This window comes from Dermacentor silvarum, chromosome 9 (assembly GCF_013339745.2).
Source record: "Dermacentor silvarum isolate Dsil-2018 chromosome 9, BIME_Dsil_1.4, whole genome shotgun sequence".
Lineage (NCBI taxonomy): Eukaryota > Metazoa > Arthropoda > Arachnida > Ixodida > Ixodidae > Dermacentor > Dermacentor silvarum.
In genome coordinates, this window is record NC_051162.1 from 88382596 (window position 1) to 88410462 (window position 27867).

The 27867-nt window shown below is 46.3% G+C and overlaps 1 protein-coding gene across 2 annotated transcripts in view; it reads left to right on the forward strand.

Moving 5' to 3' along the window:
* The first annotated feature begins 18136 nt into the window (after nt 1-18136).
* Nucleotides 18137-27867, forward strand: part of LOC119465368 (tenascin-R) — a 31672-nt gene continuing 21941 nt past the window's right edge. For both annotated transcript variants that reach the window (XM_037726154.2, XM_049656417.1), the window contains exons 1-3: nt 18137-18366; nt 20978-21060; nt 23503-23729. In XM_037726154.2, coding sequence (XP_037582082.1) covers nt 18289-18366; nt 20978-21060; nt 23503-23729 — 388 coding nt within the window. In that variant the 5' untranslated portion in view covers nt 18137-18288. The remainder of the gene's footprint in view (nt 18367-20977; nt 21061-23502; nt 23730-27867) is intronic.

Sequence of the window (27867 nt, forward strand, 5' to 3'; positions counted from 1 at the left end):
GCGACACCGCCAAAGGAGTTATCCACTTTGATACACTCCCCAATTATCTCATTTGTCATCAGTACCTCGCGAGAAATGTCGTCTTACCGTTAGAAAACATCGCCAGCTTCCCGTTGACTGCCGCTACAGAGCCCACTGGTGTTTCATTTGCTAAATTCCTAAAAGCCAGTGGCTAAAAGTTTCGAGACACATCCGTCCGGATGACTTTCAGTGGCGATGGCTTCCGCTCCTAATTCACTCCTTAGTACGCGTACACAAATAAAGAAAGTTGACGAAGGACAGCCGCCGCCGTAGCTCGTTTGGCACAGCATCGAACACGTAATGAGCATGATGTGAGTTCAGCTCCCACCAGCGGCAAGTTTTCCTTTCGAATAATAATGCGTTAGCATTCTTACGGTACTTCGTGCACTTTCCAGGGGCTATCTGTCCACCTATGCATATATGTTTATATTTAACCACTTACCTGCCTACCTGGATCAGTGAGTAGCCATGGTCGAATGGTTAGCGCATCGGGCTGCTGTACTGGGGCACCAGGGTTCGTAACCAACCACGGGGTCAACTTTCGTCACTTAGTGTCTGGCAACGTGTACACACGTGCCTCTCTTCGACGAAGCTCTTTCAAGCCGAGATGGGTCACTGTGGATGCGAGACTGGGTAGGCACCGCTGTTCGAACAAACTCGTTGACACCGACTTGCGGTAGTGGGTGCGTGACACTCGGTCTTTTCTGGTCTTCAGTGAACCTCTTTGGTGCCAACTTGGTCATTGTGTATGTGCCGGTAGGTCTGCGCCCTTCTTGAACTTCTCTGACGCCAACTTGGCTAGGTATGTGCCTCTGGGAATATGCCGCTCTGCAATAACAAAAACGATCCCTTTAATTTCTCTGATACTCATCGGAGTCGACCCCACGCCACAAGGTTTCCTTAAGGACAGCACAACGACGCATTATAAGGCTGCGCCACAAATGCACTCACTTGGTAGGTGCCACTTTTCAATGAACGCCTTTCACGCCAATGCTTTGGTTACCTGCGCCGATGAATGCACTGGGCATGTGCCGCTCTTGAATGAACGTCTCGCAAACTTGGGACAATGATTGTGTGCCACTGAGTGTGCGGCAAGCGAGGGGACAATTCTCAGCATTCGCAGGCACCGGCGCGAATGCTGTCTCGTCTCTCGTCTCGGAGGCTACGCGCCGACTTCTCGGCAGCGTCACTAGATGTCGCAGCTCGTCTAGAAAGGATTAGGGAGCCTAAATGCTAGGCTCCCTAAAAAAAGGATAGGGAGCCTACAACAGCGCTTGCATGTAGACTCCCTAAGAGAGGAGCGCGAGAGGAGAGCCCGATTGCCGCATGACGCGTATCTCAGCATTCGCGCAGCCGTCCGTTGAATGATATAAGAGGTGTTCAGGTTAAGTTCATATGCCACCCCAGGCTTCGTGGCGGCGGCGCCATCTGGCGCCGAGTGTTCTCAGGGAAGTGCGTATGAAGACTCCCGCTGTAGAATACGCTTCATAGGATAGCACGTTTCGACAGTGGCGACTCAAAGCAAGGTTGTGTGGCTACATTAGCACCGACAGTCATCGTGAGATGGGTTCTGCCAAATGTTATTATCGTTTTGCCGTTTCGTTATTATTTCTACATTTCTATTAAAGCTATAGTTATTTTCCACAATGCTTTGTTAGGCTTCATTTTTTGTTCGCGTAGTGTGGCTGTGATGGCCCCTTCTTTTTGTTATTTTCTGGATTTGTTGCAGTCGCTGCCTTACAGCACGCTGCGACCGGTCCGCAGACGAGACCATCACCGAGCAGCAGCCCTGCAACAGACCACGACTCACGGCCATCAGGTGGCGGTAACCGTCCAGCGCCACCCGCATGTGCGAACTGGAACATTTCATATTTTTTCATTAAATGGCCGAACAATGCTGCAGCGTTGTTTCTTAACGGTTTATGATCGCTTTCAGTCAACGTACACTCCGTGTATCTGATTATAGTCCGATTCTCTGCCTCAACCGTTAAAAAAAATAACCTTGTTGTAAGAAGCAGTTTTCATCTTGGCGAATAGCTTCATTATCCGCGTTGAAAGCTGTGCTAGTTGGTGAAAATTCATCTGTATGAACTGCACAGAAGGAAATAAAGTAAGAAAGAAGGAACAAATGGAACAGACGAGTGCAGATATATAAATTAATTTACTTGAGGACGAAAAGTTTCACAGGAAGATGGAGACGAAGCGATAAAAAGTGCACCTCAAAGATCTATGAGCCGCGTTTGCAACATGGCACTCTGGCTGCATAATATAAGGATATTTAACTCTGTAACACTGCGCTCCTCAGTTGTATTTATTTTCATTGTGGAATAATCCGAGAAGTTGGTACATCTTTGGAAGTGTATAGAAACAGCGCAACAAAGGACGACAAACGGTGAAGCGCCCATGTTGTGTCTCTCACTGTGTCCTCCATTACGCTGTTTTTTTTTCTTCTTTTTATTGTTCCCAGTCTTGTCGTGAAGTTCGTACCAGTGAATGAGTTCACTTTAGGATATTCATTATCATCCGTAAAGATAAACAAAAAGAACAAAAAGAGATGCTAGACAGGAAACTCCTTGTAGGAATGTTTCACGAAAATCGTAACCTTAAAGTAAACAAACCTAATCACCTATCTGGGCGGATTGTTCGAGAACGAGCCAGGGCACATACTGAAGTCCGAACTGACGACAAAAGTGTGGATGAGTTATCAACAGATGACAATGTAAAATAAACTGGCGCTTACGTAGCTGATATACGCACGTTCACAGTTTCTTTGTTTCTGACAATTTGAGCTGCGAATGTTCCCTATGATGATGGTTAGTTCAAGTTCATTTACCAATGTTAAACGACAAGTTTTGACCTTGTAAGCACATTCTCATTCGAGGCTATCACTTTCTTCACAGACCCTAAAGTCAGTGTGGACACGGGGCAGATGCCCGGTAACCGGGATGCCACTAGAGACGTGTACCAACCATCTTGTGCCGATATCAGTCAAGCGCCACTGTCAACCACGACACTCTGCGAGGACAATGCTCTGCCATCGCCGAATGCCGTCTGGGCCTTCAATAAAGCCCTGTGTTCCAGGGTGAGCGAAAGCCACATTCCAGAGCGCAGCGGTCGCACCTTCCGGACTTCCTGAAAGGCCAACTGCATCGAAATTTCACTTGGGCTAAATTGCCTATAAATGATTATCACATAGTGTCAATGTGTGTTTAGCAACACCGCGTGGATGTTAATTGTCTAATCTTTTTACTAGCAGTCTTTGAAGGCGCCTATATGCAGACGATGCGTGCACCTGGCGGTAAGCGGTAGCGATGCGGGAATGGCGAAAGTTGGGGAACGGTACACGACCGCTGATCTCTCAGTTGCGCATAGGCGTCCAGGCGCGTCGTTCGCTCAACATGCGCATGTTTATGGGTGTCTTTCTCGACGTTCTTCCTCGTTGCGCACGTCATTTGATCTGATGCAAGAATGCCGACGCCTTGCGTGGCCGTCGGGTGCTCAAATACGTACTCGGAACACGAGCGATGGCTTGCAGTACCCAACGCTGCGTAGAGGAAGGCCGAACACATATTTCCTGTTCCAGCTTTCAAAGCGCCAACATGCACCCAGCCGCAGCAGGCAAGTGCGACGCGGACCAGCCAACGCGCGCGAAGACAAACTGCCAATGCATTTGTCCGCAAAGTTCGGTTATCTCGAAACCGGCGTCATCCTGAGAATTCGTTCCCAGTGGATCCGCCTAGCAAACTCTATTGTTAGAATTTGTAAATTGCAATATGTCCCATAAAGTAATTAGTTAGAAACTTAATAAGGAATTTTTTGTTAATTAGTCGATTATGCATTAAAATTTTCTGTTCAAGTAGTGTCCACTTTTCCGCGTAGACCAGCTCATGAATTATTGTGGCATCTGCCACAAGCAACCTTTAAAAATGTTTGAAAGAATTCGCTGTATATACATAGTTTGAAAGTAGTGCCGACGACGAAGCCTTGCAGCTTTAGAACGTTAGCGCCAAACGCACAATCACAAAAAAGGACGAAATAAGACAGGACGATCGCTTAGCACTCGTCGGGTGCTCCATTCGGGATCATATAACATGTGTTGTAAAATCGGAACGCCAGATATACATGACTCTTTCTGCTAAGCTTCTGGTTCGCTGAGATTTTGCACAAAGGTAGAATTTTGCAGCGAGTTACCACGTTTTTGGGCATTGCTTACTAGTTTAGTTCGGAGTAAATCCAAAGCTGGCATCCTCTGCAGCGATACCACTCAAAATATGTCAATTTTACGGCAACGAAACATTGCCCCCATGTGTCACAATTACGGCAAAAGCATGGAAAAAGCATCGTTGCTGTCCAGTGGCCCACCAACTATTTTTCGAGACGGGGACAAGCCTACACGTTTCGCTTTCTCTCTCTAATTATATATATATATATATATATATATATATATATATATATATATATGGAGAGAGAGAGAGAGAGCGAGACATTTAATGCTGGACCAGAGCAGAAACGGGACGACATAAACGATTCGGTCATTCGTCCATTGCTTTTGTATACATTATAAAAGCACTCGATTATCCACAAAAGCATTCCTTGGTGTGTATGGATATATGCATGTGTATAGAAGATTAATGGCTAATTATTACATAATGGAAAGGCCGAAAATGCATCAGTGAGAGTTATCTTTGTCATTGACAGACGTGATTATCAATCAGGCATAATGAATCAATCCAATCCAGCGTCGCCAATATCTATTGAAGTACGTCGCTCTATTCAGTGACAAAAACGTCGATAACATCCCCACAAAGTCTGTCAAGTGTACTTTAATTACCTTAGGCGCTTTGGAACACTATAATATAAGCTAACGTGAAGTAAATTGTTTGCCTAGATGTTTCACGTTATTGTAATGTTCGTGCAGGTGACGTTTTAACAGTGAATTTAAAAACACGGCGTAGATGGCGTTTGTTCAATTATTTATTTATTTACACTGCAATCCCTAATGTGAATTTAGGCAGGGTGGGAAATTAAAAAAAGTAATAGCAAGACTTGCAGAAATGTAGCAAATACATACACAAATCACAGCCTACAAAATAAAAAAGAGCACAATATCACGACACTATTTTCGAAACGAAGAAGTGAACACTTGTTTGGAGAACTTCGTCATTACTTAGGCTGTTACACTCCTTAACAGCTCTTCGAAACGAGTATTAGAATCAATATACGCATGTACGAAAGAGTGTAACTTAACTTACGCTTCCTCTCTGGTGGCATATCCGATTAAAAAGAGATTACTTTTTTATGTATCCGTGCTGCACTGCCACTTAGTAAGCTGGGTTAACAATATTCTTCCGGGACGTGGTAGATAACTCAGTCTTCGCGAAAAAATCTCTATTGAAGATACTCCAAAACTTATATCTAAAGCAGACAACCTTTTTTCCCCTCTATTCGGTCAATATCAGTTTTAGTAAAATGATTCCAGATTATAGAACCATAGTCAACATTTGGTAAGACAATTATTTAACAGGCGAGCAACTGAACAGCAGGGGTTCATATGTTAGAGTTCTTCGGAAAGCGAACCATTTCCGGTTCGGCTTAGGAGTAACGTGGTCATTGTGCTCTGACAATGAAGGGTGTAATTAATCCGATATCCTGAGTACTTAAAGATGGTTGTTTCAGCAAGACGCAGATTATTTGCACAATTCCTAAATTTTGAAGAGTTGTTATTTCAGAACAATAGTCATATCAATAGCATTTTCGACACATAATTTATATTTTTCATAACTGACACCACTTAATAATCTTCTTAAATTCCTTATCGAGTTTGCGCTGGTTGAAGCACTTTGAGATCCGAATAAATAACACCCTCATCAGCGTACAATTCAATTTTAACTGAAATGTTGTGTTACTAATATCAATTATAAATATGAGAAATAAAGCAGCCCGAGCTCAAATCCCTGTGACTCTACTGAAAGTCGTTCTGAAGAGCAGCCTTTTTAAAGAACATATTGCTGCCGGTTTCTTAGGTAGGCTGACAACTAGGTTATCATATGTGTATTTTTGAGGATTCCGTTTAATTAGTAAAACAGCCTTTTGTGGTAAACTCTGTCAAATACTTTGCCGAAATCCATACGAATTGCGCCTTAGCATAATTCGATCTGAATAAATTAGTTGAATATATCTTGAATAACATATTCTAAATCTGTGTTGGTGTGTTACCAATATATTTACGTAACGCTTGTGACAACTTACATTCTGCGTTTACTTTGAGAATGTACAATTACGAATACAGCGTGGTTCGAAAGAACACAAATAATCTAGCTTTCCTATTACAGAAAAGCGCTTATATAGCCTTCCTTACCCCTCAACATTACTGATTCTCGACGTTCGTGATACTGAACCAAATCCTTCGCGGCAGGTTATCAACACGGCGGCGACAATTACCCGAGTTTTTTACATGTCAGATACTACGCTTCCACACTTGACCTACCTGAAAATTGCCATGAAGTACTGACTAGTCTGAAAGCCGTGAGAAACGGAAGCGATTTGTTCAGATTCGCGTGAACGAGCTCAGTCGCTCCAATATCTTCGCCTTTCTGCACAGTCCATCAGGCTTATTTCCCTGCTGTGTTCTAAATCTGAACATAAAGTTTACTGCGATTAGTCTTGGTAAATTAATTTCCTGCTACGGTTGCGAACGTCCACCATTCGAATGCGTTTAGGGATGCTGCGGAAATAACAGTGCTTCAACCCATTCATGCCGGTTTTTAAAAATTAAATAAACGTTAATTTCGTGAGCACAATGTGAAGACTGTGAGTGATCCATGTACTAAGATGCCCAATTACATTGTGAAGACTGCCAATATGAAGGCAACCGTTGCTTCATTATTGTGATGGAGCCTATGCTTCATGCGAGTTTGGGCCACTTACATGTAGCTTCTGAATAATTAACTGCATTCCAGAAGGCCATTTTTGTTGCAACTCTCCTAACTTCGAACTCGCTAAAAGGTCCCCAATTGTTCACTCAAGTCGCAAAAAGTCGCCTGTCGCTAAATGCAAAAATTTGTAGCTAAACACGCAAGAAAGTCGTAAAATTCAGCGACAAAGTTGCCAGAATGACGACACTGATTACAGACCATTAGGGAGAAACACTAATAAAAAGCAAAGCAGATTTCTGTGCTTTCAAAAATAGTTAGGTTAGACGACCCCAACAAACATAAGATGATGCAAGGGGCGGAAGGGTGGAACTTCTTTTTGACTGCGCAGTGGCAGCTAGACCCCTCTTCAATGCAGGCGTGATTACAGTTACTGTATATGGCTCTCTGCGGGAGCCATGTACATCAACTCTATTGGCGTGAGGGGCGCGTCCCGCAGCCATCACGTACCCCGGCCGACGGAGCGTGATCTTCGGGATCGCGTGGCGGCGAGTCCCGAAGGACGACCTTCGCTATACTTCAGCAAGGAATACTTAATAAAAATAGCATACTTACGTGGGCGCTATTCCGAAAGACAACCTGGCATCAGCCCCGCCTGCCCTCCTGGTTAAGTACGCTTATGGTTGCCGTGACAGCTGGCGCTAGCGTTCGATTACACTAGGCATCGCGCGGTAGTGTGATGGCTTAGATATGGATATATTGGTTATAATGCATCGTTATACAAGCATTGCTCAATGAACGCACGCAGAGGGGAACGCAGCTGTTGTCGTCGCCGTCCACCATGATGGAGTCGAATCAGTCACCGCAGAAAGGATTTGTTCGCTGTAAGTACTACCGGTGTGTTGTCATACGCGTGAGCATTCACGGAGTCGAAATTAAGGTTAACGCTGCGTTAGTTCAAATTTTCCTTGCTAGCTACATGTGGGTGTTTTCATGTACAAGGACAATTTCATATCATTCAAGGTTTTGTAGATCAGATAGCGCAAAGCCCACGCGCGATGCTGAGATCTCGAAGTCGTACCCTTACCGTTCACAAAAGGGCTACCACTTGTCCCATGACGTTTATGGTCTTTGGTGTTCCTGTATATCACTCTGTATATGGCTGTATGGCTGTTCCTGTGTATGGTTCCCTAGCCATGCATATACAGGGAAACTAACAGCCTCCTTTGTATCTTACTTTTGTTTCCTCTAAAAAGGGTTGTGCATGGCGCGCATGGAGGAAGCAAATGAACTCGGAGAGAGATAAAACTGAAGCCAGATAAAGTCGGCGCAACAAGTGATCATGTCATGGCAGGTTTTAGCTTCTTCCATCGATGCGCTCTCTGCGCTCAGCACAAGCTCTTCCGAAAGAACAACGGTTTCGACAGAAACGAGCAATTGCCGACGACAAATGTTTGTGTTCCAATAAGCGACTCGAGTTACACAAGGTTACTAGGCGAAAATGTGCACAGGGGCCGTTGGCTAGTCATTCGAAAAAGTGCGCATCGACTAAAAATTTGAACAATCACTCTGGGCTGAGTCCGCTGGGCGCAGGGTCACTTGTTGGGTCGCCTTTGGAGAAAGGGCAGAGAGAAAGGGGAAAGCGTGCAGCCTCATGGACAGTTTCAATGGTTTGAACCTTCATATAACGCCAAAAAATCAGAAGTTGAAAATGCATCATCAGGTCTCGAGTAATGTAAAGATTCCTTCCGCTCGATTTCATTTCTATTTTTTTTTCATTGACATGATCTAATAGATTTTAACGCCTTAGGTGCCAGCAGCTACTCCAAGTCGCTTGTAAAAGAAAAAAATATTCTCACAATATTTGTAATTATCACACAGGACAGTGAGAAATTTAACAAAGTTCTGAGCATGAGTACAGGGACCCACAGAAGGTGGACATATATTGAAATTTCATTCCTTCATTATCCACCATTCAAAGCCACCCAACCTGGCTGATAACGTAGGCAGAACGACGCTCCTACCACTGGTGACGCACAGAAAGGAACAACTTTGCTATAGAATTGTTTCATAATCCCGGCCTAATTCTCATTTAAACGCTGCGAGCGAAGCGAGCTAATCATATCGTACTCTTACCTCACCCTTCGTTATCTACCTGTCGCAGTTGGAGGCACCACGTTGCGAGAATTCATCCCGCTCACCACGCTCACCGAGAAGCTATCACGCTCGCCCGTCTTCTTCGTCAGCTTCGGCGCCCTATCAGCGTTGGCCATCGTCGTCCTGGCCGTCATGTTCTGGTCCACGGATCGCAAGCGTCACCAGCTGGACGAGTGCGGCAGCGACGATTGTCGCGATGCCTACGGCTACCTGGACTCGCTGCTCGACTCGGCCATCGACCCGTGCACCGACTTCTACCGGCACGTGTGCCGCCGCTGGCACATCGGCAACATTGATGGGGCCACCCTGGCCAAGGTGGCCGCTCGGGAAGTTATCGACCAACTCCACGCGACCCTCCTTCGGAAAGGCGTTGTGCCACCCGGCGAAAGCGACGACCCGTATGCACGCGCTGAGGCTCTTCTAGTGCGCTTCTATGCAGCGTGCAGCAGCTTCATCACAGCCTCGGCGCACGACGACGCGGCCAAGCGGCTCGTTCGGGAGTACCGAAGCGATAGCGACGTTCTTCAGCTCCGCAGTACAGCGGAGGCCTTGAGGCGAACCGTCCAGCTCTCGCTCAAGCGCGGCATCTCCACGCTGTTCAAGGTCAGGCTGATCAGGCACAGCCATAGTGAAGTCGCCCTGTACGTCTCCCGAGGCCAGACGCTGGCCGAGAAACTGGCGGATCCCGGGCACAGTTCGCCGCTTGTAGAATTCTTTAAGGAAGCGCTTCAAGAAGCGAGTAACATCCCGGGAGCCGGCATACGCAAGTCGGAAGTCAACGCAACACTTTCGGAGCTGCTCAGGTACGACGAAAAAACAGCGCTTAGGGGGGCGGACTTGTCGACAGCGGAAACTGTCAACGCGTCGCACTTCGCCGTTATTTTGGACGAAGCGGAGCCTCAGCTTTGGCTGCAATTCGTCAACTCGGTGCTGACCGGTGATTACAGAATCAACGAACAGACGCGTGTAATGTGCCAAGAACTGAGCCACATCAGGGCAGCCGTCGAGTTGCTCGCGAGGAACCACAGAATTGGCCTGATCTACATTTTCTTTCACATCGCGATGGAGGTTGGTCGATTCTACTACAGAAACAAGTTCCTCTACGACAAACCCGAAGAAGCCGAGGTCATATGCATGGCCGCCAGCCAAGACGTCATGGGCTACGGCTGGATGAGCGTGTTCCTGAACTTGACGCAAGCCTTGCTGCCGGCAAAGTCGCGCGCATGGCCCATATTCGTCAGCGTCCGGAGCATGTCGTCTGGGAACCTACTGGATGCCGGCTTGGACGAAGCGGACAAGGAAGACGTCCGGACAGCCCTGGAGGACGTCACGCTGATCGCGCAATACAGCTACTCCTCTCCGCTCCCAACGTTGATGGCCAACGCTTCCGTGCCAAGTAGCGTCCAGTACGGCACTGACTTCGCCAGCGACTACACGTCCCTGAAGGCACTGGAAGCGATGAGGCGTCTACAAGACCCGCCTTCTCTCGAAGAGGTACTCGTCGGCGAATCCCTCTTCACGCACGAGACGACATACTCTCGCCTGCTGAATGCCGTCTTGCTCCCGCCGGCGATGCAGCGACCACCGCTGTTGTACTCGACCAAGGTTCCGCTCGAGTTTGACATGGGCACAGTCGGCGTGCTTCTCTCCAAGGCACTGTTCACTACCGGCCTGCCATCCGCCAGGATCGGTGAGTCGTGGTACAACCTGAACGTGAAGAAGTTCGTCGACTGCGTTCAGCGTTCCGTGAGCTCAGCCTCCATCCTGAACCCGGCCAACCTGACCGTACGACATGGTCTGGAACTGTTCGCGTGGGCCCGTGCCGTCCGAATCGCACACGACGTCATGAAGAACAGGTACTCGGGAAGCGTAGCGGACCAGAGCTACACGGACATATGGGGCAACGCGCAGCGCACGTTCTTTCGCCGGTTCTGCCTCCTCACGTGCAGCGCCGAGAACGCGGGTCACGAGTCTCGGCTTCGCTGCCTCGTGCCGCTTCTCAACATGGTCGAGTTCAACAGCGCTTTTGAGTGCCCCAGCGCTGGGCAGCTGAACCTGCGACCGTGCGTTGTTTACTTGGGCATATAATAAGGACCAGCGCGACGTAACGACATCGTGATCGCGCTCCTTTGTCTACAAGGACAACTACAATGTCGAACCATGGAGAAAAACGATCAGTGCATTCTCGAAGCCGCAAATCTGGAATTCTCAAACTAAGTATATGGACTACAAAAAGAGTAATGCTTTATGTTGAAAGAATGTGGCAAATGACACCAGTGTGGTACTTACACGGAACGCTTTTTCAGAGGCTTTGGGGACTATTTAGTGAATTGTACGTTAACTTTATTTTTCTCGTGTATCATGTCTGTACCTGCCGCGTATTAGTTAAATTGGGTTCATTCTTTTGTTACTTTTCATGAACAGCCATTTCTATTCGTGCGAGTATTTATTTTTCACGTTTGCCGACTAGGAGACAGCTTTCACTGTGTTTAGGTGCTTTCATTAGAGTGATTCTCAGCTCTCCTGAACTAATTTCGGTGTCTAGTACCATGCAGATAATATCGTGCGATCCACTAGACTTGTACGACTACCATCGTCGTATGGATTGTGCACTACGCAATAAAACGTCGATAAGCTTGGCACGATCAGAAAATAAAGAGGATTCTCGGGCCTTAGATGTACTGAACTCATATTTATAGAACATAGTGTATTATTCATGTAACAGGCCTGTGATCATGCACGTCACCAGTCTTCGTGCGTTTCCTGACCCGTTTGTACAGCATATCTATAGTGTATTAACATCAAACACAAGCCCTGAAGCTTTCGAATTCCACCGTGTCTTCTTTTCTAAAAAGAATGAGGTCAACAAGGCGCACTATAATATCCAGAAAGTGAACGCGCTTGACTTCTTTTTTTCAATTTTGTTAGAACCCTACAACCTTTCTATACATAGAAAAAAAATTCAAAGCATGAACCTGTAGAAGAGGCAGGTATAGCTCTGTACTCTAGTGGACAAAATCCTGCCTTGCCACACTCAACCGCTTCTATCTATACGCAGATGAACGTTCACTCACGTAAAGAAATAAGATCGAATGCGATGAAACTATTGCAGCACCTTTTCCGCATCTTTAGACTATCGACGATATGCTCTGCACATTATAGTCTCAGCCGCGTAGGCGACAGACAGTTCTCGGTAGCAAAGATGCTTGGACCGTAGGCGAACTCTTATAGTGCGCACACGGCCATCATAATGCTAATGTGCTTCCTGAAGGCAACTGGGCAGAAGCCAAACAGGAAGCAGTGACAAGGCAATAGCTCTACAATATCACATGTAAAAACGTTGGCTTCATACTGAGACGTCGCTTGATAGACAACTTCTGCATGTACATTTCTTTGGAATTTCGCATTTAGGTTACCTATCAGGCGCATTTTATGGAAGAGTAATGACTGCTTGTTCCAAAACTGAAAACATACGCCTCTAACATCGCAAAATTGCGCAATTTTACTTTGATCTACGTAAAAAGAATATCTGAGTTTTTATAGACAGTTTGCTTGATTTGAAAGTCTTTCTTTGCGTTATTTGAGGCAGAGCGTATTCACTTCACGTATATTTCAGAAAAGCGTAGACGGGACTGGGGAGCACGGCACATGGATTCTTTAATAACCAGTCTTTCATGAACGATCCGCAATACCCGCAGAGAGAGCACTAATCGTCCGATAAAACGTACTTGCGTTGACGGTTTGATAAACTTGAGATAGGGACTTCTGAACTTCCTCATTCATGCCTCAGTTGAATAATAGGCTGTTGTTCAGCGTGGCCGCGTTGTCTTGACATTGGCTTCGCCCGCTAAGCTTTGCCCCAGATTGATATGAACACGTGACCAGCTGAACGTTTTACAATCGTGCGCTGTCATTTTGTGGAAACAATAGGCGGCCTGTTCTGCTTGAATTCACGAACAAAAAAGGATCACAACATGCTTTAAATCTTCCCCCAACGTGCCTCGCTTTGTAAAAAAATCGTTGGCAAGCCTCGGTTGAAAGGTGAGGGTTGCCAAGCCTCGGTTGAAAGGTGAGGGTGGGGGTAAGCTAAAAAGGCAGTATGAATTGATAAACTGTGCACGTACTGATTTTACAGCGGAGATTACGCTAGTTTCCAGCGGATCGCAGCTTGCGTAGACCGAGCGCGTAGATCAGAAACTATCATCAGCAGCAATGGCTCGAACGTCGTCGTCTTCCTCCACAGTTGGCTGGTTGGCAGCCCTCGGCGCAAACGCGCGTTCGTCGCCATCATCTCCGTTGTGCAAAAAAAAAACTGAAAATAGACAATGGGTGTATCTCTTTTGCTGGTGACGTGCCACTGCTCGCGCGTTCGTCGTCATCACCTTCTGGCTGGCAAAAATCTCGGAGATCTGCCTGGCCGTCTTGCTCGGTGGAGTTTGCGCTTGCAGGAGTTCGACATCACGATTGTGTACAGGTCCGGGCGCAAACACGAAGACGCGCCGATGCGCTTTCCCGCGCACCCTGCTCTGAGCTCTGAGGATGACGATGGTTTCCTCGGGGCCGTTTCTGATTCTGACTTCACGTCCAGGCAGCGAGCAGACAAAGAAATACAGCTTGTTATCGACTACCTGGAAGGCCGAAAATCTCAACTTCCTCGGCATATTGCTCGGTAGTTATCCACCTTTGCTCTCAGAAGGGGCATCCTGTACACGAAAAATACCCGTGGCAGTGACAAAGCCTTTCTCCTCGTTGTGCCTACTGACATGCGTGACGACATCCTCTTTGGATGCCACGACGAACCCACGTCAGGACACTTGGGCTATTCGCGGACTCTCGAGCGAGTACGCCAGCAGTACTACTGGCCACGACTTTCGTATATAGCGTACACCACTGCGTGAAAGGCTGCCGTAAGTGCCAGCGCCGCTAGACACCACCTGTGAAACCTGCGGGCCTACTCCAACCTATTTCACCGCCCAGGACATCGTTTGACCTCGTGGGAATGGACCTTCCAGGACCCTTCCCTTTGTCGTCCACTGGAAACAAATGGATTATTGTTGCAACAGATTACCCCACTCGTTGTGCCGAGACAAAAGCACTGTCCCGCTGCACGGCTTCCGAAGTCGCGAAGTTCGTCGTACACCACATCGTCCTGCGGCATGGCGCCCCGTCGTGTGTGATCACGGACAGGGGGACGTCCTTTACAGCACAAATGATGGAAGACATTTTCAGACTGAGCTGCATGAGTCATCGAAAAAACAACAGCGTACCATCCGCAAACGAATAGAATGACGAAGAAGTTAAACAAAACCATAGCAGACATGCTGCCAATTTACGTGGACGTGCAGCATAAAACTAGGGACGAGATTCTTCCGTACATCACGTTTGCCTACAATACGACAATACAGGAAACAACACGATTTTCACCTTTCCGTCTTGTTTACGGACGCAACGTGCAAACCATGCTCGACGCTATGCTTCAATGCGACAAAACCGATGAAATTGCTCCAGATGCCGAGCACTACACTCGGTACGCGGAAGAAGTTTGCCAAATGGCTCGCGTAATAAACATCAGTTACCAACAATGTGCCGATGCACTACGTTACAACCTCCGCCGTCGAGACGTCGCATATCGCCCCGGCGACCGAGTCTGGGTGTGGACCCCTATTCGACGTCCAGGCTTGTCTGAAAAACATTTAGGGCCCTAATTCGGACCGTACAAGGTTCTGAAACGTCTCAGTGACGTTACTTACGAGGTATTTACGGACGGCGCCTTGTCTTCGCGTCAACAGCTACGGCCCGAAATAGTGCATGCCGTACGGCTCAAGTCATATTTCACACAGTAGCTCTTGTGCCGGTGTGGCATCGAGTCGATGCTTTCAGAAGGGGGGGTCTAATGCCACCTAGCGTTTCGGGGAGAAAGCGCACAGAGACGACGAGAAAGTAGAGGATCCGATTGAACGGTTCTGAGCCCGGACAAAACCACCTTGCCATCTTGTTCACCTGTTCACCTTGTCGTCCAACCGCGTGACAATATCTTCTCCCTCCATAGTTTACATCAAACGTTCGGATACAGCGCTGCTGATAAAACGCGTGCGTGTGCGTGCGCGTGCGTGCATGTGTGTGTGTGTGTGTGGGGGGGGGGGGGGGGTACCTGTGCGCGCGTGTTTTGCACCAACTGTATTACAGCAGAAACATCCAACCTTGCTAAACTGGCAAAACAGCTGGCAATAATGAACCGGCCTGATGCTGCGTAAGTACCGCAGATAAAGACATTCAGCAAAACGAAGAAGCTTCGCAAGTCTGCTTGCTACGCGCATTGTTCGAGATAGGCGCACTGCACCCACACTCTAAAGTCTCGATATGAAAGATCTTGCTCTTTCGTTGCCTCACCCCGGCTCCAGAATTGTGGGCATATCGTTGTCACGAAAGGATCACTAATTGGAATTTCTGGCAATTTCATAACAAATTTGAAGCAGCCTTGCCAAATCCGTGGCGGCTGCCAACCCCAATCTGGGGCTAACCAGAGATCTAAAGACAACAGGGCCGAGTCATTTGGCCCACAGGCCGTGGGCATATTTGGGTCACAGACTGCCACTGAGAGGCTTAAGAGGACGGTGCGCTAAAACTTGATAAAAGCATTACCGCGTGGTGCAATATATTAATAGTTAAGAAGAAAGGAAGTAGACGCTATTTTCTGCTGTCCTTATGGAAGCAGGGCTCAGAGCCTACGAGCAGGGAGAGAGGGGAGGATAGAGAAGCTAATGGAAGAAGGGAGATAAAGAGAGGTAGGGGACGTATATAGGCAAGGTGAGGGGGAGCTTCTGCTGCAGCTTTTACCACATGCAAAGGAAACCGCAAGGAGTGGCAAACTCTAGGAAGGCTTCCAATGCTGCGACCAGAGACTGGCTCATCGACGACACGCCATGTCACGCCGAAAATGCGTCGTAATCACGCTCCTATAGTGGTCAACGTTACACGCTATCCGATGCAAGGCACTGAACTTCATAGTCTCTCCTCTATACTGGACTAAGCAGTTAGGAGCTAGGTATCTAGATGCAACTTGTGACATCATACACCTAACGAATGTTTACCTGAGCAGTGCTGAAGATTGTTCTTCGCTTCTCACTGCACATTAGTTAGGTTACCAGCAAGAAATGCATGCACTGATGTGATACTGCACGACCACATTGCACTGGCCACAAAAAAAAAAGCTGGCTAATTATTTTGCTCTCCTGGATCAATAAATGGTTTTAACAAGTCATACTTAAGGTACCATTCAAATATATTACATCGTTTTTGTGGTTGAAAATAAACCTCAAATGTATTGTGAAATGAGCAAATGTGCTATGTCATTTAATATTTTCAAAGGGTAATATTTGGCCCGGCCCTCTTTACACATATGCATGTGACATCCTAACATGTTCTACATGTCGTGTGATCTCGGGTACCGTTAATCGCAGCGAGACCATGTGCCCACGCAATGCCTGCTTCCCTGCATAGATGCAGAGTTTCTATGCAAATGTGACCCAACTTCAGCACTCTTTCAAAGTGAAGCCAGACTTGACATGTATGAAAAGCAAGTCCCAGGGGCTATATCAGAAAAATTACTTTGGCTGATGAAGATGCATTTCTCTGATATCCGCTTTCTAAACACATCTCTATTACATTTCAATTTGGGCGCTTGAAGAGTTACCGGAATAAAACCAGCTTTGGCACAGTTCCCAAGACCACTCCCTCATAAAATAGTTCTTTGATTGACAGGTTTAGCAATAATGGTTTCGTTTGGTTTGGTGCCTATATGTATGACAGAAACCACCACGGGGGATCAGCCATGAATCGGGCGGCAGCTGTATAAAAGGGAACAATACTTAAATAGGATTTCCTATTTTAAGAATGAGCTATAAAATGAATACTAAGCGTTAATATCAATTTTCATGCTATATTATCGTAAATTTAAAGTTAATAATTTTGCTTTCTTGTTGAGCAAAATCAAACAATAAAATTAACATGGCAGTATCTTGGTTCCCTTACAAAATTAAATATGGCATCACATGCGTTCCTATTGCAGTGTCCTAGTGCCGACGCCGCCAGAGACAGTATGACAGGAAGCGTAATGACTAATCCAAGTTGACGGAGGGGACTTTCTAGGAGTTGTTTTATGTGCAAGTTGAAACTACGACACTCTATAAAGAAATGATCCTTGGTTTAGGCGCATTGCACCAAAAACAATGAGGGAAAGCTGCTAAACAAGACCTAGGGAATAAAAACTAAGCATTGGTATTGTGGACCAGCCCTTAGTGCTTTATTTCGCACATTTCAATTCTTTCCCTTCTAGACAGGCTAGTACTTCGATAAGTGGTTGCTTATCGTCTGAACTCAGGAACGCACCAACAGGATTGCTATTTTAACAATGAGCAATAAAATGAATACTAGGCGTTAATATCAATTTTCATGCATAGTTTCTTACGTGGGCTGGCTCTGCGGGTCGTTTAACATAATGAGGCGGTTGGCTGTCATGCTAACTGAACCTTTCATTCAGGCAACGTCCCGTCTGCTTCACATCTTTATATTTCTACGTTGTAGCAGCACAAATGCTTATTTCCTTAGCACCCCGCCTAGGCTTACTTCAAGCTTAAAGCTAAATGCAACCGTGCTTGATAGTTTACTTATTATGTAGCATCAGCTGTATTTAGGCTTCATACTCACTTCACTCAGGTTACAATGCATTGTAATTTTCTTCGTCTATCCAAATAATAAATGCACGTTGATCAATACTTACAAACGGCTGCAATCACAGGCAATAGTACTTCGTAAGACTAGAGCATACACTTGCGCCCGTAATGTCAGACCCCTTCCAATTCTTGAACCTCTAGCGTTTGGACAGCAGTGCAGCCATGAAAATTGAAAATTCTGCGTTTTCAGAAGCGACGCAGCTGCTAACCCCATCCACGTAGGGCACTGATTTCAAAGAAATGCTTACATTTTCAAGACTGCCTTGCGCCATTGTCAACGAGCCAACACACTTGACATTTTATCTCGCAAGAACGCCATAGCACTAGATAAATCTTGCACTGGCTCACGAAAGCCGCACATATAAGCTGAGTGCAGGTCCGTCCTCGCCTAACTTGGACGCCGGCCTAGGCACGTACTTGGAGAGGATATGTCGATGCAAATATCGATTCGGTGACAACTTAATTTTCCTCTCAGGCCAAGGCATTTTCGTTGATACCGAGGAACCATGACGTCGCCCAAGGAAATTAACATCGTTTGCTTGATGACCATCGTCTTCTATTCAGCCACCATCCAGGTCTCGCATGTGAGTTTATTTCATTCATTTATTATATAGTACATTAGGGTGGGCGATTGATAAACTTTCCTGTTATCCAATGAAATTGCAATGGCGACTGATTTCCTTTTTTTCATTGGGGTAATCGTTTTAGCATGCTATAATTAACCCGCTGAGCCAAGCCAAGTTCACCTGGAATTCTTCGAACATTTGGCGGAGGACAGTTTCCAGGTGCAAGTAACCTGCTGTAGGGTCGTCGTAAACGTTCTGAAAATTATAAAAACATGTCCATCTCAACGTATTTGCACATTTTCTGTGTCCTAATTTTTTTTCAGACCCGAATCACCAGAATAGTTAGTTTACAGCATACAAGTCATACCACTTGACAAGCAGTTAGCGTTTACTTTGCGCCTCAACTTGTAACGGCTACATCAAATACAAATTGTTTTATTTTCTTACGCATGGAAATCAGCGGTAATTTATCAGTCGATTAGGTATATGTATAGGGGTTTACTTTGGTTCTAGTTAAAAATTTTAGCACTCATACGTAGAATTCTCGCTTACTTCGTCGTCAGTCGAACGTAACATTACTTGAAGTTGGTTAAACCGACCAGAACATAGACCATTTTTATAGGCAATGATTTTTAGACAATCGTCCCATGCGTCGCAGGCTCGAACAGGCCTCAGAGGCCTATTATAGGCGTGATGGCCAGACCCACGTTTTTCACGTGCTAATGCCTTTTTCTCTCTCCTTTCTTTATTTTCATCCCTACATTCCTTTCCTCCAGTGCAGGATAGCAAACTGGGCGCACATTTGGTTGACCTCTCTGACCTTCCCTTCTTTTCTCTTTCTACTCGCTTACTTTGCGAAGGCAATTGCAGGTCGACTGTAATGTGGCCATGGAATAAAAGCTGAGAGTCACTTAATACACCTTACATGATTTGAATGCGAAAGCATAATGACTTGTCTAGGCTATCACCATAAAATAAAACTCCGCCTTATTCCACTTTAAGCCACCTTAATACAAGTTTCGCAGTGGGCCAGGTCGGATTTTTGGGGTGTGGGCCACAGCGTCCGTCCGCTGCCGTAGCTGTTCACCGTGGGATTTCGCAGTGCGAGCAGCAGCAGGTCCAGCGCCGGGAACATGACGTCATCACTTGGTCACGTGGGTTTGCTTGACATCAGACTCTCGCCGTATTTTCCGCTTCATGGGGCATCTAAGGCTTTCCGCTTTAAAATTGCTCAGCCTACAGCAACGTACCGTAACTCGCGTAACAAATGCACTCGCCGATGAATTTGTTACTTTTTTACCATTCGTACGACCCTCAGGACGCCGAGAAAGAAACGTTTGCCTATTGCGACGCATCAATATTAAAGGTCCATAGCGTAGTGCTTGCTTTATCAGCTCACCCGTGAACCAGCGAAACGTTATAGATATGAAATATGCTACCGGTCCAGCTATGAGAGCTCATTGTTTCCGAACCACAATCTGAATAAACGGCATTGTTCCAGTTCGCCGGAATTTTATTATTTGTACAATTTTATCTGATTCGCCTAATCTTATCGACTGAACGTGTCTCTATGCAAATGCAATTGAAATTGTGGAACTCCTTTCCTCACTGCTGCATATCCCATTACACACGTGCTCCTGTATGATAACATCAATTGTATTCGAGACGAAGCTTCGATGTCAAGCTTCCAAAGTACATAGACTTCGTCACCCGCATTGCATAACCAAAGACGCTTGTCGCAGCAAGAGACGCAGCAGGGCAGTAACAAACATTCTATGACACTGTGGTATCAAAGTTAGAAACAGCTTTTACCTGTCAAAAGCGCCATTGGATTATGAGGCACGCCGTAGTGAGGGACTCCGGATTAATTTTGTCCACCTGGGGTTTTTTTAGCGTGCACCCAATGCGCGGTACACGGACATTTTTGCATTTCACTCCCATCGAAATGCGGCCGCCGCGGCCGGGATTCGATCCCACGACCTCGGGCTAAGTAGCGCAAAGACATAGCCACTACGCCACCACGGCGGCTTCCTTGTGTTGGCAGTGACTTTTGTTTGTAACCTTGAATCTAATCCAACTAGACCAATTTTAAGCCTTAATCTGCTGCCCATGTTTTGTCAAACTACATCCAGTCCACATTTGTGTGGCCGTGTACACATCATGGAGTGTACTGAATATACTGCAGTGATACCATCAGTCTGAGGACTGATAATTAACATTTTTTTCTAAACATGATAAGTATATTGCACGTAGAAACAGGAGACGTTCAAACTTCTGCTACTGCAGGGGTCATTGTTTGAGCAGAGTCCAAGTGTTGCCTTTCATGTAATTGCAGAAGAATTGAAAGAGCCCACAACTTCACCCCAGTGAAAATGTAGATTCTTGACCCCACGAGTAGACTCTTGAATATGAAAACTACATAGCAGTAGCACTGAGAGACGTTCGAACTTATTCATGTGCAGTCTTGATGAAGTGTTCCTGCTCATAAAGCAGGCACCATGTAGTATACGTTGGTGGGCACCCTCTCCCTTCCAATCCCTACGTCCTTTCGTTTTTTTTTTTTTTTTTCTCATTTCCACCGCACTTTTGTTCCAACTGTTACGTTTAATTTTCTTCGTCACATCCACAGGCTGTCTCCTGCCCTAAACCTACAAATGTTCAGCCGCTCGGTATAGGGCATGACTCCATCACGTTCGGATGGAATGCGACAGAGTAAGTATTCATTTATTTTATTTATTGGTATTTTACGAGATGTATCGCGGTATACATACAGGATTGCTGTATCAAAGGCGCTTTCAGTGTGATTGATGGAATGAATTCTTGAAACATCGATCGATTGATTGATTGGTTTGTTGATTGATTGATTGATTGATTGATTGATGCTGTTTAACGTTGGGACAGCAGCTTTGGGACTATGGTCCCCGCCGTGGTGGAGGTCACCAGAGTATTTTCGACAACGTGGGGTTTGAGGTTCTTCAACGCTCCCTTAAATCCAGAAGAACTTACGAGAATACAGGAGCGTTTTTGCATTTCGCCTTCATCTAAATGCGGCCGCCATGGTCGGGAATCTAACCTGCGACCTCGTCCTCAGCAGCATAACGCCGTATTCACTAAGCTACCTCGGCGAATTCTTTCAATCTGTGCTATGAGCTCTCTCTCTCTCTCCCTCTCTCCTTCCCATCTTTCAATCTCCCCATCCTGCTCCCAAGTGTAGGGTAGCAAACCACTTGTGCTAAACTGGTTAATCTCCCTGCCTTTCCTTCTCCAATCTTTCCTTCCCTCCTTCATTCCTTCCAGACAGAATTTTACGTAATCAGGAACGAGTATACATAAGCACAACAGGGACGAGTAGATCACGCATAGCACGCATATATAGCCTGCACGTTACCTAAATTTCACACATGAATACGGGCAAACCGTTGAAGCGAATAAAAGCAGGATAGTACTTCGTAAACTGGCAGGGATAGAAATTACGTTGGAACAATCATCAGTAGACAGAACGAGGAAATGTTGTGCTTAAAAGAAAGAAATATTCTCGAATGCTGCCTTTACATTTTGTAATGCGAATATTACAAATGGTAAAGCACGCCAATCTATCGTAGTTTTAGAGCGTATAGAACTTTTAATTCATATGACGGAACACGTAAAGAATTCAACAAAGAGTTTTCAGTATGAAAAATTCCGACAAGCAACAGCATTCGTACACACACACCGGCGCTTCGACGGATGCGGTGTACAGGCTGGTACTCTTATATACAGGGTGTCCCAGCTATCACGCAGCACAATTTAAAAGAAGAGGAACGGCGTTACGCAATGAAAACTAAGTGCGTATTGTTTCCAGTACAGTGGAGTAGCCGCCAGTAATTTTTCGTTACTGAGATTTAATTAAATAATTGTAATTAATTATCTAACTCGAGAAGTACTGTCCTAATGAGAAAGTTGAAGAGCAATATGACAAACTCCCGATACAGCTTTCTGTTGCTCAAAACGGGCTACATAAGTGTGTTTTTCCGAGCATGAAAGAAGCCCGCGAATACACGAAAAGTGCCTCGAGCGGCCAGTCGTGCGGCAATTATGCGTGTATTCGTGGGCTTCTTTCATACTCGGAAAAACACACTTATGTAGCCCGTTTTGAGCAACAGAAAGCTGTATCGGGAGTTTTTCATATTGCTCTTCAACTTTCTCATTAGGACGGTACTTCTCGAGTTAGATAATTAATTACAATTATTTAATTAAATCTCAGTAACGAAAAAATTACTGGCGGCTACTCCACTGTACTGGAAACAATACGCACTAGGTTGGCTTCGCGTAACGCCGTTCCTCTTTTTTTTAATCGTGCTGCATGATAGCTGGGACACCCTGTATAGTATTCTCAATATATTTGCCAAAGGTAACAAACCAGAAACGCATTTTCCAGTTAACCACCTTGCCTTTTCGTATCTTACCATATATATATATATATATATATATATATATATATATATATATATATACGCGTACTTCGTGTCCTGCGCTTGTTTTGACAATTTCTTGAGCTTATATAAGGTGCGCAGAGGGCACAGTGACCTATATTTGCAAGTCCATGGTTTGCATTCGTGTCTTTAGAAGTCTGGTTCTTCGTGATGTTTCGTCTAACCACGGTCAAAGCAAATCCCCAATCAGATGTCTCTGTACACGCAACAAATTCCATATTTCTCCCACAACATCCGTGCAGAACTGATACTGATTCCGTACAAGGAATCTACGTTGCTTGTATGAAAAAAAAATGAAAAAGAAACAGAAGGCACAATAAAACGTTTTAATAGCCATGATATAAGCAATCTTGGTGGCTCAGTGGCGGTTGGCCGCAGCATTACGCTACTGACCACGAGGTCGCGGTTGAGATTTCATGCAGCACGAGTTCCAATGGGGGCCGGCATGCGAAAGCTTTCTTGTATTGGGCATTGGGTACGCGTTAAAGCAACCCCAGGTGGACGGAAGTAACTCTAGGCCTTCCACTAACATGTTTCTCGTAACGCATGCGTTGGTTCGGGTCGTTAAAAACAATCAATCAACAATCAATAAGCAATCAATCGACATGTTTCGCAAGAGGCTACACAACCGTGACTAGGAAGCGAAAAGCATGTGATTGCGTGTTCGCCCGCTGCGATGCAGGTACATTACCAGCCCCTCGCACTGCGCGTGCGTGTTTCCGGGCGTCTACGCGGAGGTGTGTTCCGCAAACGTCACGCCCGTGGCTTGCAGAGCAGGCCTGACTGCCCTCACCAGCACCGCGCAGAACCTGAAGTCCCGCTACGCACACACCGTCTGCGTGCAGACGCAATGCTCTTCGTCCGAGTTCTCAGACCCCGTCTGCAGGGAGATCTTCACCTTCCCGGCAGGTAGACCGTATACCCTTTGGTACGCGCATCCTTGTGATTGCAATGAGAGAAGTGCGAATGATTATTAAGGCGAAAGCCTTATATGTCTCATCAGTCAGTCGACCTTGAGGGAAAACAGCGTAGACGACACGAAAGGTACAAAAAAAGGCTACGAACCCTCGGCATTTGGTGGTAATGAAGGCGAAGTTAATTGAGGCAGAGGTAATTAATATGGAGTTAATTAAGGCACTCGAACCCTCAACATTTGGTGGGAGTCAAACCCATGACCTTTTGTGGTAATGAAGGCGAAGTTAATTAAGACGTACACTGTTAATTAAGATAGATATATTTAAAGCCCTCGAACCCACGACCTTCGGTGGGAGTCGAATCCACGATCTTTGGAATTTAGAGGGATCACGAAGCGACGTACACTAAGCGAATTAGCGAATTAAGGGGGATGACTAAGCCAATTAAGAGGACGAGTAAGGGAATTAAGAGGAATGTGAAAAAAAAAGAGAATGTGCAACAAAGTACCTCATGTGTCCGTATTTAATGCATCGCCACTCGGGCTTTCGCCTTCAAGTCGTCTTAGGATAACATAAGAGACCCTGAGAATTTCTCTTGCACAAAAACGGGTTTATTTATGCGTGACATGCTTCGGCAACTGCAAAACGATTTTAGACCGCGTAAAAAGTTTTTACTTTTCGATTGTGTAGATGCGGTGTGGCCACAGTGTAAAATGTTACCTATGAACTAGGAGTGGCTGCGTCAAAAAGAAAAAGCCCCAGTTAATCATATTCCTACAATTTTCTTTCTCTCGTCAATTTATATAATCTAGTCCTTATAACATAATCTATATAATCTATAAGCTGAGCCTAGCTAACCCGATTCAGCTTCACTTCCCCTGCCTGAGAATCGTTCTGTAAGTCTAATTGACCACCGGTTACCTGAAGTATGCATTGCGTGGATATATATATATATATATATATATATATATATATATATATCATCAGCGTATATTTTATGTCCACTGCAGGACGAAGGCCTCTCCCTGCGATCTCCAATTACCCCTGTCTTGAGCTAGCGTATTCCAACTTGCGCCTGCAAATTTCCTAACTTCATCATCCCATCTGGTTTTCTGCCGACCTCGACTGCGCTTCCCTATATATATATATATATATATATATATATATATATATATATATATATATATATATATATATATATATATATATATGTATGTATGTATGTGTGTGTGTGTGTGTGTGTGTGTGTGCGCGTGCGCGCGCGCGTGCGGTGGCGTGGAGCAGAGGTAGAATACCCGGCCTCAAATCTGAAGGTCGTACGTTCGAATCCTACTCCAGTCCACCACATTTTCAGGCATGGAGTGGTGCCTGAAACCGCCAAGAAAAAAAAGTTGTCGCAGTTTCACCTGAAAGGCGAAGCATCAATTGCGATAGCAAATTTGTAGAGAGCTATACGGAGTAATGATATTAGCTTTATCAGCTGTATAAACTTGGACATGCAGCAGCACCGGCAACACGCAGAACTGTTGTCGACGCCGTCGGCGTTTTGCCCGCGTTCGCTCAAAATGCGTGCGGCGTTGGTGACTGTTGCCGGAGCCTCTGATATAAATAGGCACTTGGTGCCGCAGCTAAACGTCGCCTCCCTTCCCTCCCCCGCCCCTCCCCCACGGCCTCTCGCGCGTCGGAAGAAGGCGCGTTTGCTCTACATATATGGTGATTGTAAAGGAGAAAAATGTCACAGTTTCGCCCGAAGGGCGAAGCAATGAATGCGATAGCAACACAGCAATGTCATACGAAGTAAGGTGAGTGGCTTTGGTAGCAACAACACGCAGAACTGTTGTCGACGCCATCGGCGTTTTGCCCGCGTTAGCTCAAAATGCGTGCGGCGTTGGTGACTGTTGCTGGAGCCTCTGATATAAATAGGCACTTGGTGCCGCAGCTAAACGTCGCCTCCCTTCCTTCCCCCTCCCCCATGGCCTCTCGCGCGTCTGAAGAAGGCGCGTTTGCTCTACATATATGGTGATTGTAAAGGAGAAACGAGACGCCTACTTCTGCAGCCCTTAAGCGAGCACGGCGCAGAACGCGCGTTTGTTCTCCGCCGTGCGTTCGCTCCCCGTGAAAGACGCGCCTCTCGCGCCCTTTCACTCGCACATACAGCGTTCGGCGGCGCGCGGCGACGATTTCATCTCCAAATGACGTCATACGGAACCTCACGGCGACGGCGACGGCGACGGCGACGCCGACGGCGACGCCGACGGCAGAAATCTGCTTTTGAGTGTCCATATAATTGCTATCGCAATAAAAGAGACGCCTACCTCTGCAGCCCTTAAGGGAGCACGGCGCAGAACGCGCGTTTGTTCTCCGCCGTGCGTTCACTCCCCGTTAAAGCGAGCGCCCCTCGCGCCCTTTCACTCGTACATACAGCGTTCGACGCACGGCGACGATTTCATCTCCATTGACGTCATACGGAACCTCACGGCGACGGCGACGCCGACGGCAGAAATCTGCTTTTGAGTGTCCATATAATTGCTATCGCAATAAAAAAAGTTGTCGCAGTTTCACCTGAAAGGTGAAGCATCAATTGCGATAGCAAATTTGTAGAGAGCTATACGGAGTAGTGATATTAGCTTTATCAGCTGTATAAACTTGGACATGCAGCAGCACCGGCAACGCGCAGAACTGTTGTCGACGCCATCGGCGTTTGCCCGCGTTCGCTCAAAATGCGTGCGGCGTTGGTCACTGTTGCCGGAGCCTCTGATATAAATAGGCACTTGGTGCCGCAGCTAAACGTCGCCTCCCTTCCCTCCCCCTTCCCCCCCTCCCCCACGGCCTCTCGCGCATTTGCAAGAAGGCGCGTTTGCTCTACATATATGGTGATTGTAAAGGAGGAAAGAGACGCCTACTTCTGCAGCCCTTAAGGAAGCACGGCGCAGAACGCGCGTTTGTTCTCCGCCGTGCGTTCACTCCCCGAGAAAGAGCGCGTCCCTCGCGCCCTTTCACTCGCACATACAGCGTTCGGCGGCGCGCGGCCACGATTTCATCTCCATTGACGTCATACGGAACCTCACGGCGACGGCGACGGCGACGCCGACGGCAGAAATCTGCTTTTGAGTGTCCATATAATTGCTATCGCAATAAAAAATATCGCCGAGAGCTAGTGGGGCTATACTATTCGCGACTCCAGCAATTCATGCGACACCTAGCGGCGAGCGCCGGAAACCTCGTACGGAGGTCGGAGCGTCGGAGCAGACGCTCCGTCCGTAGCCTTCGCACTGCGATCGGGTGCGCGCTACCATCTACGAAACTTGGAATTATACTGCGTTTTGCAGTTTTGCGGCGCCCAAGAGCCACATGGATTGCGAATCTTATCACAGCAAAGCTGCGACAATGGCAATAGCTGTGTTCCCAAATCTTGCTCGAGAAAGTTATCTTTCTTTTTTTTTCCGGCGAGGGTCGGTTTGCTGTTTGTGTGAAGAGAACGCGATCCTGTTGCTTGTACTATGTTTGCAGTAAAGCGCTACAGTGAACTTCAGGAAGTTTGCGTTGAGGTTGTTACTGCCATCGTGATAACGTTCGGCGTATGCGTGCTGCAACATGCAGTTTCATGTGATAGCCGGCATGGCAATGCAGTTTATGATGCAAACGTCGCCGCGGTACTCAAGCTTTCCTTCATTAAAGCTGTTATATCGGATACATGCGGCGCACAACGTGGAACTACGGAGTATGGTACATCAGCGAAAATCAGTACATCGGAGTTTCAGGTACTCCCGGGTAACGTCGGTCAGTGTCTGAAGGAAATTGGCAGTTCAGAGGCGAACACAGTTTTGGCCACTTAAAGTGCAGCTAGGATACGTAAAATATAGAATAACATGGAAAATTAATTAGATTCATAATGCAATAGCTTAGTTGACATTCATTTGCACAGAAACATTTGTTTTATTTCATTAGTTTACACAGCAGCCATAAGCGACATGTTCGTAGACAGCGGGTAGTAATCATTGCATGGTCAGGCCACGCAGCACAAGCCATACATGTACTTACATGGTGTGCAAATATTTTTATTGTAGTAATAGATCTTTCGGTTTCTTATTTATCGTTTTGTTCTCTACGAGGGAAACAATGCGCCGACTACT